This window comes from Gorilla gorilla, chromosome 18 (assembly GCF_029281585.2).
Source record: "Gorilla gorilla gorilla isolate KB3781 chromosome 18, NHGRI_mGorGor1-v2.1_pri, whole genome shotgun sequence".
NCBI classification, from domain to species: Eukaryota; Metazoa; Chordata; class Mammalia; order Primates; family Hominidae; genus Gorilla; species Gorilla gorilla.
The window spans coordinates 37,431,060-37,451,268 of record NC_073242.2 but is presented as its reverse complement, the minus strand read 5'-3'; the positions used below and the strand labels follow the sequence as shown (position 1 = coordinate 37,451,268).

The window sequence follows — 20,209 nt, the reverse complement described above, 5'->3', positions numbered from 1 at the left end:
AGTCCTTCTGCCTGCTCTCTGCTTGCATCTCCATACCTGTCGTGATGGAATTTTGTCCCAGGTGACACAGGAGTTGTGGGGAGCAGGCTGGTTTCTTTACTCAATAGAGATGTAAGTGTTTTGGAAGATAATCCAATTTTTAAAAATTGGGTTAAAAGGCTGGGTGGGGTGGCTCACACCTGTTATCCCAGCACTTTGGGTGGCCGAGGCAGGCAGATCACCTGAGGTCAGGAGTTCAAGACCAGTCTGGCCAACATGGTGAAACCCCGTCTGTAGTAAAAATACAAAAATTAGCTGGGTGTGGTGGTGAGCACCTGTAATCCCTGCTACTTGGGGGGCTGAGGCAGGGGGATCGCTTGAACCTGGGAGGCAGAGGTTTCAGTGAGCTGAAATCATGCCACTGCACTCCAGCCTGGGCATTTATTTATAAATAAATAAATAAATAGTGTTAAAATATACATATATAATCTAAAATGTACTATTTTAACCAGTTTTTTTATTATAGTAAAATAACACAGAACATAAAATTACCATTTTAATGATTATCTTAAATTTTTAAAATTTTAAAATTATCCTGCCAACCAGAAGCACATTTTAACCATTTTGAAGTGTGTAGTTCAATGGCATTAAGTGCATTTGTACATTCATAGTGTTGTGCAGCCATTACCACTAAACATCTCCAGAAGTTAAAAATTTTTTTTGTTGGTTAGGCAAGGTGGCTCACACCTGTAATCTCAGCACTTTGGGAGGCTGAGTCAGGAGGATCACTTGAATCCAAGAGTTGGAGACCAGTCTGGGCAACATAGGCACACCCCATCTGTACAAAAAATTTTAAAATTAGCTGGGTGTGGGGTAGTGCATGTCTGTAGTCCCAGCTCTTCAGGAGACTGAGGTGGGAGGACTGCTTGAGCCCAGGAGTTTAAGGCTGCAGTGAGTCATGATCATGCCACTGCACTCCAGTCTGGGCAACAGAGTGTGATCTTGTCTCAAAAATAAATAAAATAAATACATTTTTTAAAAGTATATATTTTTTAAGAGACAGGGGTCTCAGTATGTTGCCCAGGCTGGTCTTGAACTCTTAATATCAAGCAACCCTCCCACCTCAGCCTCCCTTGTAGCTGGGATTACAGGCAGCAGCCTCTGTGCCCAGCTATCTCCGGAACTTTTTCATCTGGATGATGGATAAGCAAAGCTCTGTACTCAGTTAAGCAATAACTTCCCATTGCCCCCTTTCCCAGCCCCAGCTAACCTCTATTCTCCTTTCTGTTTCTGTGAATTTGACTATTCTGGGTACCTTATCTAAATGGAATCCTACAATATTGGTCCTTTTGTGACTGGCTTGTTTCACTTAGCATAATGCCCTTATTTACACTGTACCATGTGTCAGAATTTCATTCCTTTTTAAGGCTGAAAAATATTCCATTGTATGGATAGGCCACATTGTGTTTAATCCTTCATCTGCTCATGGATGTCTGGGTGGTTTCCACTTTTCAGCTCTTGTAAATAATGTTGCTATTAACACGGGTGTTCAAGTATCATTTAAGCCCCCACTTTCAATTGTTTGGGGATATATATCATAGGAGTGGAATTGCTGGACCATATAATTGAGAATCAAACTTTTTAATGTGTTGTAGGACACCGGTTCTTTTTTTTTTCCTATCTTTCCTTTTTTTTTTTTTTTTTTTTTTTTTTTTTGAGACGGAGTCTTGCTCTGTCACCCAGGCTGGAGTGCAGTGGTGAGATCTCAGCTCACTGCAACCTCTGCCTCCTGGGCTCAAGCAATCCTCCTGCCTCAGCCTCCAGAGGAGCTGAGACTATAAGTGCATGCCATCACACCCAGCTAATTTTTGTATTTTTTGTAGAGACAGGGTTTCACCATGTTGCCCACACTGGTCTTAAATTCCTGACGCAAGTGATCTGCTCGCTTTGACCTCCCAATGTGTTGGGATTATGGGCATGAGCCACCACACCTGGCCTCCTATCTTTCTCTACAGCAATGTGATGAAGTAAATATAAACCCGAACTAATGGACAAAACATTTTCCACTTTTAGGGGTTTTAAACTACCTGAAAGAGACATTTACCCATACTCCAAGTTACGATATGATCCCTGCCATGCTCAGCGTGCTTGTCAAAATGATGCTTGCACAAACCCAAGAAAGCGTGTTTGAGAAAATCAGCCTTCCTGGGATCTGGAATGAATTCTTCATGCTGGTGAAGGTGGCTCAGGAGGCTGCCAAGGTAAGACTCCCTGGTTCCTGTGACTTTGGGGAGTGGGCAGGAAATGCTGGCACAGGAGCACTGGAAGTAGTGGGGCCTTCCCACGGGAGCTTGCCTGTGACCTGGGCATTGTGCCCGCTCCGGCCAGTACTGCTGGCTTGAGTTTTCTTGGCAAGTGTTGGTGTTTCAGATACAGATCACTGATTCCATCTGCAGCTTAACCTAAAAGCCAGCATAATGACAGCAGCCTGATCCCCCTGTTAACTGTGACAATGACAGAACGAGGGGTTGCTTGGAGTTGCTCCCAGATTCTGGAGCAGTCCCTGGCAGGGGCTGTTGCATGAGAAGAAGAAAGGGCTCTTTCTCTGCAAATGGGTTCATGAGGGCCCTTGTGCCGGGCTGCCCCTTCCCAATGCCCCTTCTATTTCAGGTGGGAGAGGTCTGCCAACAGCTGCACGCAGCCATGAGCCAGGCGCCGGTGAAAGAGAACATCCTCTACTCCTGGGCCAGCTTGGCCTGCGTAAAGGCCCACCACTACGCGGCCCTGGCCCACTACTTCACTGCCATCCTCCTCATCGACCACCAGGGTAAGGCCTGTGGGGTTCGGGGGTTTGGCCAGGGCTGTGGTCCAGCTGCCCCAGGGGCGATTCTGAGCTGAGTGAGAGCTAACTGCCTTCCCTGGAGATGCTCACAGGCTGAAGGCAGAGGATGAGAATGACCCATGACTGAGGCAGCTGCTGCACAGGCCATGGTGGGGTTAGGGGTTATAAGCTTCTTTAGAGGGAGGAAGAGGAGGCACCTTTAATTCTGCCTGTGTGCAAGAGGATGAATTTTCACCTGGAATCTAGAATCTAAGGGAATGCCAAAAATGCTGGCATCAAGATAAGTAGCATTTTAAGGTAATATTTTAAAAGAATCAAAATTAATGCAGGCCGGGTACAGTGGCTCAAGCCTGTAATCCCAGCACTTTGGAAGGCCAAAGCAGGCAGATCATTTGAGGTCAGGAGTTTGAGACCAGCCTGGCGTACATGGTGAAACCCTGTCTCTCCTGAAAATACAAAAATTAGCGGGGCATGGCGCGTGCCTCTAATCCCAGCTACTCCGGTGACTGAGGCAGGAGAATGGCTTGGGCCGGGGAGGTGGAGGTTGCAGTGAGCCGAGATTGTGCCACCACACTCCAGCCTGGGCAGCAGAGCAAGACTCCATCTCAAAAAAACTAATAATAATAAAATAAAAATTAATGCAAAAAAAATCTGTGATGATCGGAATTTAATTTAATTTTATTTTATTTTATTTTATTTATTTTTAGAGATGGGGCTGGAGTGCAGTGGTATGATCATGGCTCACTGCCTTCTTGAACTCCTGGGCTCAAGCAATCCTCCCACTTCAGCCTCCTGAATACCTGGGACTACAGGCACATGCCACTACACCAGTTAATTGAAAAAAATTTTTTTCGTAGAGATGGAGTCTCACTATGTTGCCTAGGTTGGTTTCAAATTGCTGGCGTCAAGCAATTGTCCTGCCTTGGCCTCCCCAAAGTGTTGGGATTACAGGCATGAGCCATGGTGCCTGGCCAGGGATTTTTGATCTAATAAGTACTAATCCAGGCAGCCTCCCGAGGAATTAAAAAGACAGCCTCTGGAGCCAGACTTCCTGGGTTCATATCTCAGCTCTGCCATGAATGAGCTGTATTACCTTGGGCAAGTTACTTAGCTGTCCTCTGCCTTGATTTTCTCATCTGTAAAATGGGTACATGGAGAGAATCTACCTCACAGGCTGTCATGAAAATGAAGGGCCTGTATGCAAAGCTCAATAATGCTTTATATGCTGTAGGTTCTCTGAAAGTGTGAGCCACCACTCCTAGTACTATATAGTCTATTAGGCGAGACAAGATGTTGAAACAAATAGAAATACCATATAGTGCCTTGGTGATTGCTGCAGAGACACAAATGCAGCAGCAGGTGGACTCCATGGTGCAGTCATTGATGGCTTCTCAGAGGCAGTGACATTTGAGTTCAACTTTTCCATCTGCACAGGAGGGAAGGGTCAGCCTAGAGGGAGTAAAGTGTCTTAGCACAGGAACAGAGGCCGAGGGTGCTGGGGAAGTGGAGAGTGGTTGTGTGAGGTTTGAGAGCAGGATACGCACCAGGGAGGGTGTGGTTGAAGCAGGAAGGGGCTCTGCTGTAGGTGTGCAGGCCTGCAGGGGGGTGCAGGCCAGGCATGACAGGGTCTGGGCTGTGCTAGGAGGTTCTGTGTGGTGGGTGAGTCAGAGGAGGTAGCGTGTGGGGGCTCAGGGTCAAATTATGAACCTCACCGGGTGTGGTGGTTCACGCCTACAATCCCAGCACTTTGGGAGGCCGAGATGGGTGGATCATGAGGTCAGGAGTTCGAGACCAGCCTGGCTAAGATGCTGAAACCCCGTCTCTACTAAAAATAGAAAAATTAGCTGGGCATGGTGGCACATGCCTGTAATCCCAGCTACTCGGGAGGCTGAGGCAGGAGAATCACTTAAACCCGGGAGGTGGAGGTTGCAGTGAGCCAAGATCACACCACTGCACCCGAGCGTGGGCGACAGAGCGAAACTCCATCTCAAAAAAAAAAAAAAAAAATTCTGAACCTCTGAACCTCTGGAGCATGACTGGTTCCAGTGAGCAAGAGCTTCGGGGTAGCCAGGCATGGTGGCTCACACATTTGATCCCAGCACTTTGGGAGGCTAAGGCAGGAGGATCGTTTGAACCCAGGGGTTTGAGACCAGCCTGGGCAATGTAGCAAGACCTTATCTTTAGAAAAAAATTTAAAAATTAGCCTGGCATGTGGTGGTGCATGTCTGTAGTCCTAACTACTCAGGAGGCTGAGGTGGGAGGATCACTTGAGCCCAGGAGTTCAAGGCTGCAGTGAAATATGATTGTGCCATTGCACTCCAGCCTGGTGACAGAGTGAGACCACACTCTAACCTGAGTGACAGAGTGAGACCGTCTCAAAGAAAAAAAAAGCTTGAGGGTCAGACTGCCTGGGGTGTGTCCAGGGGCAGAAAGGAGAGCCATGATCCCAAATGCCTTGTGAAACTGCAGAAGAAAGGAAACTAGAGACATGGTAGAAAGAGAAATCTCTATGTGGGTCTGTGGCCAGGTCCATGAGAGGGGATTTAACCTGTGGTTCTCTTTGCAGTGAAGCCAGGCACGGATCTGGACCACCAGGAGAAGTGCCTGTCCCAGCTCTACGACCACATGCCAGAGGGGCTGACACCCTTGGCCACACTGAAGAATGATCAGCAGCGCCGACAGCTGGGTGCATGTCCCTCTGCACCCAGATGTGGGTCCCACTTGGTGCCCAGCTGGTCCTGCTCACAGACAGCCACAGAGAGGTCCCTGAAGAGGGCCCGGGAGAGGGGGGTGTTCCAAGTCATCGTGGCCACTTTGGGTTCGGAAGTCATGAGGCACAGTCCTGAGCCTCAGAGGGCTTCCCAGGCTGTGTTCTCATGGGTTCCATAGCACCCAGGCCTCCCCCTGTGGAGCCAGGACTTTAACCATCTCCCTTGGGGTCCACAGGGTGGCCTGTATCATGCTAACAGGGAAGGAGACGTTTGTTGATTTCCTTATGCATGGCTGAATTCCCAAGAACACCTAATGACTGGTAATGAAGTGTCCTGGTTTGGTCTCTGCCATGTCTCAGTGTGAATATCTCTTCCCATGTGCAGACCTCACCTCCACCACCCTAATCTGCCCCCACGCACACATACGCAGCTTCCCCGTCTCAGTGATGGCAACTCCCACCCCTCTAGGTGCTCAGGCCAGAAACCTTGGACTCACTCTCCACTCTTCTTTTCTTTCCTCCTCTTTCCCCTCCCCTCCCCTCTGCTCCCCTCTCCTCTCTTCCCCTCTGCTCCCCTCCCCTCCTCTCCCGTTCTCTCCCCTCCTCTTCCCTCCCCTCTGTTACCCTCCCCTCCGTTACCCTCCCCTCCTCTCCCTTTCTCTCCCCTCCTCTCTTCTCCCCTCCCCTCCTCTCTCTGCCTTCCTCCCTCTCCTCTCTCCTCTGTCCTCCCTCCCCTCCCCTCCTCCCTCTCCTCCCTTCCCCTCCTCCCTCTCCTCCCCTCCCTTCCCTTTCTCCCCTCCCCTCCCTTCCCATCCTTCCCCTCCTCTCCTCTCCTCCCCTCTCCCACCTCCCCTTCACTCCCCTTTCTCCTCCTCTCCCCTCCCCTCTCCTCTCATCCTTCCTCCTCTCCCCTCACCCTTCCCCTCTCCCCTCTCCCCTCCCCTCTCCTCTCCTTTTCTTTTTCCTTGTTGCTTTCCTTTTCTTTCCCTTTCCTTTCCTCTCTCTCTTTTATTCTTTCTTTCTTTCCTTTCTGTCTTTCTCTCCTCCCCATCTACCCTTCCTCCCTCCTTTCCTCTTTCCTTTTCTTTCATTTGCTTTCTTTGACAGTGTCTTGCTGTCCCCCAGGCTGCAGTGCAGTAGTGCAATCACAGCTCAGTGCAGCCTCAAACTCCTGGCTTCAAGTGATCCTCCTGCCTCAGCCTGCTGAGTAGCTGGGACTATAGGCATGCACCACCATGCCCGGCTAATATTATAAAAAGGTTTTTTTAGAGATGCGGTCTCACTATGTTGCCCGGGCTGGTTTTGAACTACTGGCCTCCAGCGATCCTCCTTCCTCTGTCTCCCAAAGTGCTGGGATTACAGGCACAAGCCACCACACCTAACCTCTTGTCTTACTTTCTCACCCTACATTTGATTAGCAAATCCCCTTGGCTGTACCTAGAAGACACACTCAAATCTGGCCACTTTAACCCTGCTGCCCTGGTGGAAGCCACATGTGTACAGTGCTTATGTAAGAAACATTTACTCACTTAAACCCCACACAACACTATGAGGTGGGTCTCATGGCATCCCCATTTTACAGCTGAGGAAACTGAGACCCAGAGCGGTCACGTGGCTTGCCCTGCTCATAGCTGGTTTTCTTGCTGCCCCTTCAGAGTCTGCTCATGCAGGCCAGATCACATCAGTCCCCTGCTCACACCCCAGTGGGCTCCCATCTCACACAGAACAGGAGTGAGAGCCCTCATCTCGCACGCATGAGATCCGCCATGATCTAGCCTTGTTCCTTCCCTGCACTCATTCTCTCCCGCCTTCAGGCACACCTTAGCTCCTCCTTGCCCTGGAACACCTGTGCGTGCCGCTGCTCCAGGGCCCTCGCACCTGCTGCTCTTTCACATCCATCAGGGCTCTGCTCAAAAAGGACCATATCACAAAGCCTTCCTTGGCTGGGTGTGGTGGCTCATGCCTGCAATCCCAGCACTTTGGGAGGCTGAGGTGGGAGGATGGCTTGAAGTCAGGAGTTTGAGACCAGTCTGGGCAACATGGAGAAACCCCGTCTCTACCAAAAATACAAAAACTTAGCCAGATGTGGTGGTGTGTGCCTGTAGTCCCAGCTACTTGGGAGGCTGAGGTGGGAGAATTGCTTGAACCTGGGAGGCAGAGGTTGCAGTGAGCCGAGATCATGCCACTGCATTCCAGCCTGGGTGACAGAGTGAGACTCCGTCTCAAGAAAAAAAAAAAAAAGCCTTTCTTGGTCACTCATGATAGGACAACCCCATTCTCAGTCTTCTCTTACCATCTCTGCTTACCATGCTTTATTTTTCTCTATAACCTCATCACCACCCCATCCATTACATGTTTCTAGTCTTGTTAGTTATCTGTCTTCAACCACTACATGTAAACTCCATGAATGTGGGGGCAGTTTGTTTACTCGTTGCTTTATCTCTAGTGCCCAGCACATTTGGTAAATATTTGTTGAGTGAACATCTTAGGGACACAAGTGAGCTTATTACATATGCATTTAAGGGAGGCTTGGGCTGGGCGCGGTGACTCACGCCTGTCATCCCAGCACTCTGGGAGGCTAAGGCAGGCAGATTGCTTGAGGCCAGGAGTTTGAGACCAGCCTGGGCAACATAGCAATGATAATGAAATGATAATGATAATGAAAACATTATCCAAGTGTGGTGGTGCATGCCTGTGGTCCCAGCTACTCAAGAGTCAGAAGCGGGAATTTCAGTTGAGCCCAGGAGTTTGAGGCTACGGTAAGCCATGATTGCACCACTGTACTCCAGCATGCGAAACAAAGTGAGACCCTGTCTCTAAATATAAAATATAAAATGAAATAAAATAATATTTTAATAAAAGGCTTGTTGTAACCAAGTGAATTGTAGAGAAACACCACACTTTGAGACTAATTCAGGAGTCGTTTATTAGCCGGTGACCGAGAGACGGATAATGCTCGAAATTGTCTCGGGCCTGAAGAAGGGGCTAGATTTTCTTTTATACTGTGGTCTAAATAGGGGAGGGGGGTTTAACTGAAGCAATTTTACAGAAGCAGAATAGGCAAAAAGTTAAAAAAAGTAATTGGTTATAGAAGCAGTTACAAAAAATAAACAGTTCCAGGTGCAGGTGCTTAAACTATCACTAAGAGATAAATGCAGGGGCTTTAGGTACCTGCCACTGAGCACATCCCTAGGAGCTGCTGGTACAGCCTGCCTCAGTATCTTATCAGCAGTTTGCATTCCTGGGTGTGCTTGGAGTCAGCTTACACTAATTATTCCCTTAAGGGGGATAAAGGGGGCTGCAAGTGAAGAAACTAAAATGTAGTCTGTCCGTCTCTCTCTGCTAGGAGAGAGTCACTCAGGTTAAAACAAGGTAGGGTATCACGGGCTCTAGCTATCCAGGCAGATCCTTTAGAAAAGAGAACGCCCAACCTCTTGGGCTGCCCTTTGGGCCCTTATGCTCTGTTTGGTGGATCTCCAAGTCACGTGGGTGCTGGCTTCCGTCTGCAGGGAAGTCCCACCTGCGCAGAGCCATGGCTCATCACGAGGAGTCAGTGCAGGAGGCCAGCCTCTGCAAGAAGCTGCGGAGCATTGAGGTGCTACAGAAGGTGCTGTGTGCAGCACAGGAACGCTCCCGGCTCACGTACGCCCAGCACCAGGAGGATGATGACCTGCTGAACCTGATCGACGCCCCCAGTGTTGTTGGTGAGTAACCTAGACTGTGTTCCCTCTGTGGGGGTGCCTGTGCTGCGGAAAGAGTACGCCTGGCCTGTGGGGGTTGAGCAAGCCCTTGCTGTGTGCTTGGCACAAGGAGGGCTGCACAGGGCAGGGACCGAGGTGCTTATTTTGCCCTGGAGTTCTCTTTTCTTTTTGAGATGGAGTCTCGCTCTGTTGCCCAGGCTGGAGTGCAGTGGCATAATCTCGGCTCACTGCAACCTCTGCTTCCCGGGTTCAAGTGATTCTTCTGCCTCATCCTCCCGAGGAGCTGGGATTACAAGCACCCACCACCACACCCAGCTAATTTTTGGATTTTTAGTAGAGATGGGGTTTCACCATGTTGGCCAGGCTGGTCTCGAACTCCTGACCTCAAGTGATCCACCTGCCTTGGCCTCCCAAAGTGCTGGGATTACCAGAGTAAGCCACCACACCTGGCCTAGATACACTTTTTATGCTGTTTGTAGAATCAGCCTGCCCTGGGATCCTTTGTTAGAAATTGACCAGCCTTATGTTAAGGGTAGTCCGAGCCTGCTGTGAAGATGCTGGTAGGGGTATGTAGCTGTCAATGGTTATGACTTGCCAAACCTCCTTTTCACTGGGAAATCCTCATACCACATTAATAATGAAAAGGTCAAGCACGGTGGCCCAAAACTCTAATCTCAGCACTTTGGGAGGCCGAGGCAGGAGGATTACTTGAGCTCAGGAGTTTGAGACCAGCCTGGGCAACATAGTGAGACCCCATCTCTACAAAAAATTTAAAAAAAATTCATCAGGTATGGTGGTGCATACCTATAGTTCCAGCTACTCGGGAGGCTGAGGCAGGAGAATCATTTGAGTCCAGGAGGTCAAGCTGCAAGAGAGCTGTGATCGCACCACTGCACTCCAGCTTGGGCGACAGAGCGACACCCTGTCTCAAAATAATAATAATGTTGAAAACAGAAAGCTCAGTATCCCAGGACTGTGTCCAGTGAGGCATGGAACTTCCATAACAATAACACTTGAAACATAGATGACTTCTCAATAGGTTTTTTGTTTGTTTGTTTTTGAGAGGTCGTTTCACTCTTGTCACCCAGGCTGGAGTGCAGTGGTGTGATCTCAGCTCACTGCAAACTCTGCCTCCCTGGTTCAAGCCTCAGCCTCCCAAGTAGCTGGGACTACAGGCGCATGCCACCACGCCTGGCTAATTTTTTGTATTTTTAGTAGAGATGGGGTTTCATCATGTTGGCCAGGCTGGTCTTGAACTCTTGACCTCAGATGATCCTCCTACCGCGGCCTCCCAAAGTGCTGGGATTACAAGCATTAGCCACCATGCCCAGCCTCCTCATTAGGGTTTTATGAGTGCCAGAGAAGCCCACTAAGCCCCTTAAATATCAGGAAACCCCATGGGAATGTGTCTGGTTATCACTCCTTAGTCCCAGCTCAGGAATGAGTTATACCTCCTATGGCTCACATGAGGTACCCAAATGGAAGGTAGAGTTCAACCTAGGTCAGGGTTTGAGCTGTGCTCCATCTTCTTGTACTACTTGTCTAAACCGAGGGGAAGGATGTGTGACTAAGAGAAAGTTCTGTACTGTCTCATTCCCAAGGATCACTTTCTTTTTTTTCCCCCCCCTGGAGTCTTACTCTGTCACCAGGCTGGAGTGCAGTGGCAAGACTTCAACTCACTGCAACCTCTGCCTCCTGGGTTCAAGTGATTCTCCTGCCTCAGCCTCCCAAGTAACTCAGATTACAGTCGCCTACCACCATACCTGGCTAATTTTTGTATTTTTAATAGAGACGGGGTTTCACCATGCTGGCCAGACTGGTCTTGAACTTCTGGCCTCATTGATCCACCTGCCTCGGCCTCCCAAAGTGCTGGGATTACAGGCGAGAGCCACAACACCGGGCTATAAGGATCACTTTCAATTACAGAAACATTTATCCTCCCATTTCTCATCCTCTATTCTAGCTAAAACTGAGCAAGAGGTTGACATTATATTACCCCAGTTCTCCAAGCTGACAGTCACGGACGACTTCTAGAAGCTGGTATGTTGAAAGCTCTCTACATAAATGACCGAAGGGGACAGCTCTTCACTTTGGCGAGTATGGTGTCCTAGTCCATGTGGGCTGCTATAACAAAATGCCTCAAACTGGGTGGCTTATGAACAGCAGAAATATATTTCTCAGTTTTGGAGGCTGGGAAGTCCAAGACCAAGGTATGGGCAGATTTGGTATCTGCTGAAGGCCCATGTTCTGGTTTATAGGTAGGGCCTTCTACCTGTGTCCTCATGGCAGAAAAGGTGATGCGCTCCCTTGGGCCTGTTTTAAAAGCATGTATCCCATTCTTGAGGGCTCAACCCCAAGACTGAATCACCTCTCAAGAGGCCCCACTTCCTAATAATTACATTGATGATTTTAATATACATTTTAAATTTTAATAATAAAATTTTAATATTTTAATATACAAACTTTGGGAGGGTACAAACATTCAGACCATAGCATATTTTATTTTATGCACTTATTTTTATTTATTTGTTTTTTGAGACAGAGTCTCACTCTGTTGCCCAGGCTGGAGTGCAGTGGTGCGATCTCAACTCAGTGCAGCCTCCACCTCCCAGGTTCAAGTGATTCTCCAGCTTCAGCCTCCCGAGTAGTCGAGATTACAGGCCTTTGCCACTATGCTCAGCTAATTTTGTATTTTTAGTAGAGACAGGGTTTCACCATGTTGGCCAGGCTGATCTTGAACTCCTGGGCTCCAGTGATTCCCTCACCTCAGCCTCCCAAAGTGCTGGGATTATAGGCCTGAGCCACTGTGCCCGGCCCCATAGCATATTTTAAAAGTAGTTTTTAGGTATTGTCTATTTAAAACTTTTTAAAATATTTTTTAATTTTTTTTAAGAGATGTGGTCTCACTGCGTCACCTAGGCTGGATTACAGTGGCATGATCATAGGTCACTGCAGCCTGAACCTTCTGGGCTCAAGTGATCCTCCTGCCTTAGCTACCCTAGTAGATGGGACTACAGGCACACACCACCACGTCCAACTAATTTTTATTTCTTGTAGAGATGGGGTATTGCTATGTTGCCTAGGCTGGTCTCAAACCCTGGGTTCCAACCATCCTCCTGCCTAGGCATCCCAGAGTGCTGGGATTACAGGTATGAGCCACTATGCCTGACCTGAGATTTTTTTTCCTTTTTTTTTTTTTTTTTTAAGGCAGGGTCTAACTCTGTTTTCACCCAGGCTGGAGTGCAGTGGCACAATCAGTTCACTGCAGTCTCGAACTGCTGGGCTCAAGAAGTCCTCCTGCCTCAGCAGCCTGAGTAGATGGAACCATAGGCGTGCACCACCATGCCTGGCTAATTCTTTTATGTTTTTAGTAGAGAATGGTTCCCGCTATGTTGCCCAGGCTGGTCTCAAACCCCTGGCCTCAAGCAATCCTTCTGCCTTGGTCACACAAAGTTCTTAGGATTACAGGCAAGACATGTCTGGTCTTAAATTGTTTATATTAGAGATTTTATTTAAGATAATTTTGGCTGGGTGCGGTGGCTCACGCCTTTAATCCCAGCACTTTGGGAGGCTGAGGCAGGCGGATCACCTGAGGTCAGGAGTTTGAGACCAGCCTGGCCAACATGGTGAAACCCCATCTCTGCTAAAAATACAAAAATTAGCCAGGCGTGGTGGTTCGCACCTGTAATTCCAGCTACTCAGGAGAATTGCTTGAACCCGGGAGGCAGAGGCTGCAGTGAGCCAAGATTACACCACCACACTCTAGCCTGGGCGATAGAGCGAGACAATGTCTCAAAAAAAAAAAAGAAAAAGATAATTAATACAATGTCTAAAAGATAATTTTATTGTAAATATATTGGGTATGTTTGAGAAGATGGCTTTCCAGGTTCTCGCATGACTGCTGTAGCGTGTATGCCCCCAGATGTGTCATTTGTCCCTGAACAAGGCCAAGTGAGATCTTCAAGGACAGCAGGCAAAATTCCCTTTAGCTTTCAAGTGTCTGATCCAGCCTTCAAATCCTACACCTAATGATGCTCTCTTCCAAAGGGCCCCTTATCTGTGTTTTTGGCTAACAAGCAGTGGACGCCTCCTCAAAGCATCCACTTCACTGCAGAAGAAGGGGACTTGGGGTTCACCTTAAGAGGGAATGCCCCCGTTGAGGTTCACTTCCTGGATCCTTACTGCTCTGCCTCGGTAAGCACATGCTTTTCTTGGTTGGCAGCAAACACAGATATCTGGGTGATTGAATTTAGGGCGGGTTCACCCATGTCAAAGGCCTGACTTGATGTGAAAGGCCTCATGGGTGCTACAGTCCCTAAAAGAAAAGGATTAATTTTTACTGTCTTTTTTTTGTTTTTAGTTTTTTTTAGACGTTGGGAGGTGGAGGCTGCAGTGAGTCATGATCGTGCAGTGGCACGATCTCAGGGCTCAGTGCAGCTTCTGCTTCCTGGGTTCTAGTGATTCTCCTGTCTCAGCTTCCTGAGTAGCTGGGATTACGGGCACGTGCCACCACACTCAGCTAATTTTAGTTTTAGTTTTTGTTTTTTGAGACACATTTTTGCTCTGTCGCCCAGGCTGGAGTGCAGTGGCGCGATCTTGGTTCACTGCAACCTCCACCTCCTGGGTTCAAGTAATTCTTCTGCCTCCGCCTGCTGAGTAGCTGGGATTACAGGTGTGTGCCACCATGCCCGGCTAATTTTTTGTGTGTTTTTAGTAGAGACGGGGTTTCACCGTGTTAGCCAGGATGGTCTTGATCTCCTGATCTTGTGATCTGCCCACCTTGGCCTCCCAAAGTGCTGGGATTACAAGTGTGAGCTACCTGGCCCGGCCTAATTTTTGTATTTTTAGTAGAAACGGGGTTTTGCCATGTTGGCCAGGCTGGTCTCGAACTCCTGGCCTCAAATATTCTGTCTGCCTTGGCCTCCCAGAGTGCCAGGATTATAGGCGTGAGCCACTGTGCCTGGCCAATTTTGACTTTTTTTTTTTAATTGCACCCAGGCTGGAGGGCAGTGGCACGATCTCGGCTTACTGCAATGTCTGCCTCCCGGGTTCAAGCAATTCTCCTGCCTCAGCCTCCCAGGTAGCTAGGACTACAGGTGCCCACCACCACACCTGGCTGATTATTGTATTTTTAGTAGAGATGGGTTTCGCCATGTTGTTCAGGCTGGTCTTGAACTACTGACCTCAAGTGATCTACCCGTCTCAGCCACCCAACGTGAATTTTTGCTTTCTTGATGTGAACTTACGCAAATACCTATTTTGTTAATGGGGACTGATTCAAGGATTTGAGTGAACAAAACGTTGACTTATTTTCAACAATACTTTTTCAGGTGGGAGGAGCCCGGGAAGGAGATTATATTGTCTCCATTCAGCTTGAGAATTTTAAGTGGCTGACAGTGAGTGAGGTTATGAAGCTGCTGAAGAGCTTTGGCGAGGACAAGATCGAGATGAAAGCCGTGAGCCTCCTGGACTCCACATCATCCGTGGTGAGCACTGACACCTCCCTGGGCAGTCAGTAGTGGTGTGGAGTGAAATCTACATGAGTTCAGCCCCAGGGGTGTTTACCAGACCCTCTGTCTCCTGCCTGTGTAACATGGTACAAATGACTGGACTCCCAGGCTTGTAATCACTGTAATGTGCTCACCTTGGGTCAAAGAGAAAATTGGCAAACTTTTTCTTTTTAAAGACAGGGTCTTGCCCTATTGCCCAGGCTGGTTTGCAGTGAGTGGTATGATCATGGCTTACTGCAGCCTCTATCTCCTCGGTTTAAGTGATCCTCCCACTTCAGCCACACAAGCAGCTGGAATTATAGGCACCCACTACCACCCCTGGCTCATTATTTATTTATTTATTTATTCATTTTTTTTTTTTTTTTTTGAGACGGAGTCTCGCACTGTCGCCCAGGCTGGAGTGCAGTTGTGCAATCTTGGCTCACTGCAAGCTCTGCCTCCCAGGTTCACGCCATTCTTCTGCCTCAGCCTCCCAAGTAGCTGGGACTACAGGTGCCTGCCAACGCGCCTGGCTAATTTTTTGTATTTTTAGTAGAGATGGGGTCTCACCGTGTTAGCCAGGATGGTCTCGATCTCCTGACCTCGTGATCCACCCACCTCGGCCTCCCAGAGTGCCGGGATTACAGGTGTGAGCCACCATGCCCAGCCCATTCTTTATTTTTTGTAGAGACAGGTTCTCGCTGTGTTGCCAAGACTGGTCTTGAACTCCTGGGCTCAAGCCATCCTCTGACCTTGGCCTCCCAAAGTGCTGGGATTACAGGTGTGAGCCACTGCACCCTGCTAGCAAACTTTTAAAAATATCCTGTGGATAAAATAATCAACTGATCTATTTTTCTGATCAAATTGTTTAATTACAAAAGTAATACATACTCATAGTGAAAAAAACAAAAAACAAAAAAAAATTCTAATGGTACAGAAGAGCTTAAGACGACCTGTGAAAGTTAAGACAATCCCTCTGTATGCCCTAGAGGCAGTGTCAGCCATGTTCTGGGAGATTTGGGAAGCATTTGAGTCTCTCAAGTTCACCTGCACAGTTACCACCTTTAATTTTCCCCACGTGAGGCCGGGCACGGTGCTCATGTTTGTAATCTGAGTACTTTTGGAGGCTGAGGTGTGTGGATTGCTTGAAGTCAGGAGTTCAAGACCAGCCTGACCAACAAGGCAAACCCTGTCTCTACTGAAAATATAAAAATTAGCTGGGCATGGTGGTGCACGCCTGTAACCCCAGCTACTCAGGAGGCTGAGGCAGGAGAATAGTTTGGGAGGTGGAGGTTGCAGTGAGTGGAGATTGCGCCATTGCACTCCAGCCTGGGCAACAGAGTGAGACTCTGTCTGCAAAAAAACCCTAAAATTTTCCCCAAGTGCTAGGGTTCATGCCACACTTAATGACGTTCTCCTCTGCACTTTGCCACACTTAATGACGTACCCTCGACCTTCCCTCTGTAACAACACTCATTTATTCATTCAACAAATATTGATTGAGGATCAGTTGGGTGCCAGACACTCTCTTAGGTGTCAGAGCTCCAGTTTACATTACACAGGTAAGGTCCCTGCCCCTCCCCACGAAGCTGGCACTAAGTCAGTAAATAAATAGTCAGGATTTTGATAAGTGTTGTAAAGGAAAAAAGACCTGTAATGGGGTGGAATGACTGGAGAGGAGGCGAGGCTCTATCTAGGCAGGGCTGGAACAGACATGAGAGTGACCAGGAGGTTCGAGCCAGTTGCAGAGAGACAAGAAAGGCCTTCTGGGTAGGGGCACCTACAGGTACAGGGCCCCTGCAGCAGAATAAGCTTCTCCTACCAGAGAGGCAAAAGGAAGGCCTTTTGGCAAGAGCACCAGGACAAGGAAGGGAGCCGTGGGAAGTGAGGTAGGAAGGAGGCCTTGGCGGCAGTGGTGTGAGCTTGGAAGCCACGGGGCATTTTCAGAAGGGGAACGGCGTGGTGTGATGTTTGTTTTATAAGGGCGTCTGCTGCCGGAGACTGGCCATGGCAGTTGTCCAGGCTGGTGACGTTAGTGGCTGAGGTGATGGGGGTGGCTGTAGAGTTGGAGAGACGTGAGTGTCCCTGGGACATAGTTTGGAGGTAGAGCTGATGGGGGATTTGTGGATGATTTGTGTAAAGGAGACAGTGAACAGGGAGGTGAGGCCTCAGTTTTTGGCTTGATCAATCTCATGGGTAGTGGTTATTTTTCTACCTTTAATTTCGTTTTTCTCTTGTTGTTTTTTTGTTTGTTTTTTGTTTTGTTTTGTTTTTGAGACAGGGTCTCACTCTGTTGCTTGGCTGGAATGCAGTGGTGCAATCATAGCTCACTATAGCTTTGACTTCCTGGGCTGAGGCAATCCTTTTGCCTCAGCCTCCCGAGTAGCTGGAACTACAGGTGTGTACCACTATGCCTGGCTAATTTGTTTATTTACCTATTGTAATTTTTTTTTTGGTAGAGATGGGGCCTTGATATATTGCCAAGGTTGGCCTCAAACTCCTGGCCTTAAGCGATCCTTCCACCTCCGCCTCCCAAAGTGTTGGGATTACAGGCATTAGCCACCATGCGCGGCCTGGTTATTTTTCATAATGATGGGTAATGGGTGTGAGGGAGGTGAAGGAGAGAGAAATCAAGAGTCATGTTTTGAATGTTTCAGATGCTATTAGCAGTCAGACATAAGCATAAAGGAGGAGACTGGATGTGAAGTCTTCAGTTCGAGGAAGAAATCAGAGCTAGAAATAAATATTTGAGAATCATTGCACACGGATGATATTTGAGGCTGTGAGACAAAATGCAGCTCCCTGCAAGGGGGCTAGGGCTGAGGGCTAAACATTAAGAGGTCGGTTGGAAGAGAAGCAAGTGCAAAGAAAATGCAGGAGAGTTCAGAGATGTCAGAGGAAAGGAGCTTCTCAAATTAAGAGGAGAAAGCTCTTCAGGAGAGAGTGATGGGTTGCATTGAATGCAGTTGAGAGGTGGAGAATGAGGTTGGCTTAGCTGTACCTATTGTATTTGGCAGCAGGATGAAAAGACACTTTGGTGGAAAGGTGGCAACAGAAGTCAGTTGAGAGAGGGCCAGAGAGCCAATGGATTTTGAGTCCGTGGATATGAAATGCTCAGCATAGGCAAATCCAGAGACAGAAAGTAGATGGTGCTGGGGCTGGGCAATGGGAGTGGGGAGGGACTGCTGAAGGGTCATAAGGTAGAAGGTTTCTTTTTGGGGGGATGGAAATATTCTGAAATTAGGTAGTAGTGATGGTCACCTAACTTTGTGAATATACTAAAAAATCACTGATGTTTTGGCATACTGGCTCACACCTGTAATTCCAGCACTTTGAGAGGCTGAGGCAGTATGTTCGCTTGAGCCCAGGAGTTCGAGACCAGCCCGGGCAACATGGCGAGACCGTGTCTCTACAAAAAATAAAAAAAATTAGCATGGCATGGTGGCACACACCTGTAGTCCCACCTGCTTGGGGGGCTGAGGCCGGAGGATCACTTGAGCCCAGGGAGGTTGGGGCTGCAGGGAGCTATGATTGTACCACTGCACTCCAGCCTGGGTGTCAGAGCAAGACCCTGTCTCAAAAATAATAAATAAAAGCCACAGAAGGGTATTAAAATGGTGAATTTTATGCATGTATGTGAATTATATCTCAAAAAAAAATTTTTTTTTTTGAGACGGAGTCTCACACTATCGCCCAGGCTGGAGTGCAGTGGCGTGATCTTGGCTCACTGCAACCTCTGCCTCCAGGATTCAAGTGAATCTCCTGCCTCAGCTTCCCGAGTGGCTGGGATTATAGGCGGGCACCGCTATGCCTGGCTAATTTTTGTATTTTTAGTGGAGACAGGGTTTCGCCATATTGGTCAGGCTGGTCTCGAACTCCTGACCTCATGATCCATCTACCTCGGCCTCCCGAAGTACTGGGATTATAGGCGTGAGCCACCGCACCTGATATACTTCAAATTTTAAAAGAAGATAAAGTCAAGGGACGCAGAGCATCTTGGGAGAAGGGATCATAAGAAATTATATTTTTAGGGACAAAATGCATGGAGTTTATGGACAAGTGATTAAGGTCTGCAGCAGAAACAGAAAAGAAGTTTGTCCAAAAGGAGGTTAGAGAAAAGAGCCGAGCCACATACTGAAGGTTGGAGTAGGGACCCCGACAGCAGAGGCCTGAGTTTATGGGGCATGCCCTGCCCCCTGTGAGAGGTGCAAAGGCTTGACTTTCAAGCCTGTGACATCTTTACACCAGGCCAAGGAAGGGGCTGCTGTAGTAGCTGAAAGCAAGGGTTCTGCACTGAGACAGTCTAGATGTGTATCCTGGCTTTCCACCACCGTTGCGTCGCCTTCAGCAAGTCAGTGAATAGCTGTGAGCCTCAGGATAAACTGAGTTTACATAAAGCCCTTCCAAGAGGGCCAAACATGAGCTACATTTCAGTTCACAATAGGCGTTATAATGATGATAACCATGATCATGACGTTTATTCTTTTCACCCAGCAGGATGTCTTTAATTTTTTAAAAAATAATGTTTTTAGGCCGGGTGCAGTGGCTCACGCCTGTAATCCCAGCACTTTGGGAGGCTGAGACGGGTGGATCACGAGGTCAGGAGATCAAAACCATCCTAGCTAACACGGCTTACGCCCAGGAGGCGGAGATTGCAGTGAGCCGAGATTGCACCACTGCACTCCAGCCTGGGCAACTCAGCGAGACTCTGTCTCAAGAAAAAAAAAAAAAAAAAAAAAAAAGCCAAACCTGCTGGATTACTTTGCGAGGGGGCTGGGCACTCTTGGTCACAAGATGTTTATGGTTGAGACGCTGAGTTAATGATGTTAATCAACTAAATAAGAACTCAAAACTTAAGAAAATGTCCCAGTACTTAAGAAAAAGCATTATTAGTTTAAGTATGTTTTGCTTTAAAAATAGTACTCATAAATTCTTGCTGAAATCAATAGTAACATAGAAAAGTAACAATACTAATAGCCTGTCATAAGCTGATTAGAATCCTCTGTAATAATCTGTAATAAAGTATACCATTCTTAATAACCTATATAACCATTTGAAATGGGTGCATTTCTCCCCTTGCTTTCTGAGGAAGGCCTACTCTAACAGAGGAGCTTTCAATAAACTATCTCTTCTCATTGCAAGGCATTCCTCTTCCTGCTTTCTGAGGATGCCCTACTCTGTAACTGAGTAGTCTCTAATAAACTTTACTACACTCTGCAACTCACCAAGAATTCTTTCCTGTGTGAGATTCAAGAACCCACTCTTGGGGTCTGGGACAAGATCATCACATCTCTTCTAGTGACTCTGCCAGGACTTCAATGAGGTGAAGTCCCAACTCAAAGGAATGAGGTCCCAACCCAAAGGAAACAGACTCTGCAGCACCAATGGGCTGACGCAAACTCTAGTTGTAAATTTTTGACAAATAAACCCTTACGACCTTCACCTAGTTTAGAAACAGAACATTTTCATCATCTTCAGAAAATTCACT

At 47.9% G+C, this 20,209-nt stretch overlaps 1 protein-coding gene across 1 annotated transcript in view; it reads left to right on the top strand.

The window, feature by feature from the left end:
* LOC115931074 (rhophilin-2-like) overlaps window positions 1-18,433 on the top strand; it is a 43,441-nt gene extending 25,008 nt beyond the window's left edge. Inside the window, 7 exon segments of the mRNA XM_063700170.1 lie at window positions 2,053-2,240; window positions 2,650-2,806; window positions 5,388-5,507; window positions 9,041-9,235; window positions 11,196-11,272; window positions 13,280-13,426; window positions 14,563-18,433. Coding sequence (XP_063556240.1) covers window positions 2,053-2,240; window positions 2,650-2,806; window positions 5,388-5,507; window positions 9,041-9,235; window positions 11,196-11,272; window positions 13,280-13,426; window positions 14,563-14,751 — 1,073 coding nt within the window. The 3' untranslated portion in view covers window positions 14,752-18,433.
* The last annotated feature ends 1,776 nt before the right edge of the window (window positions 18,434-20,209 follow it).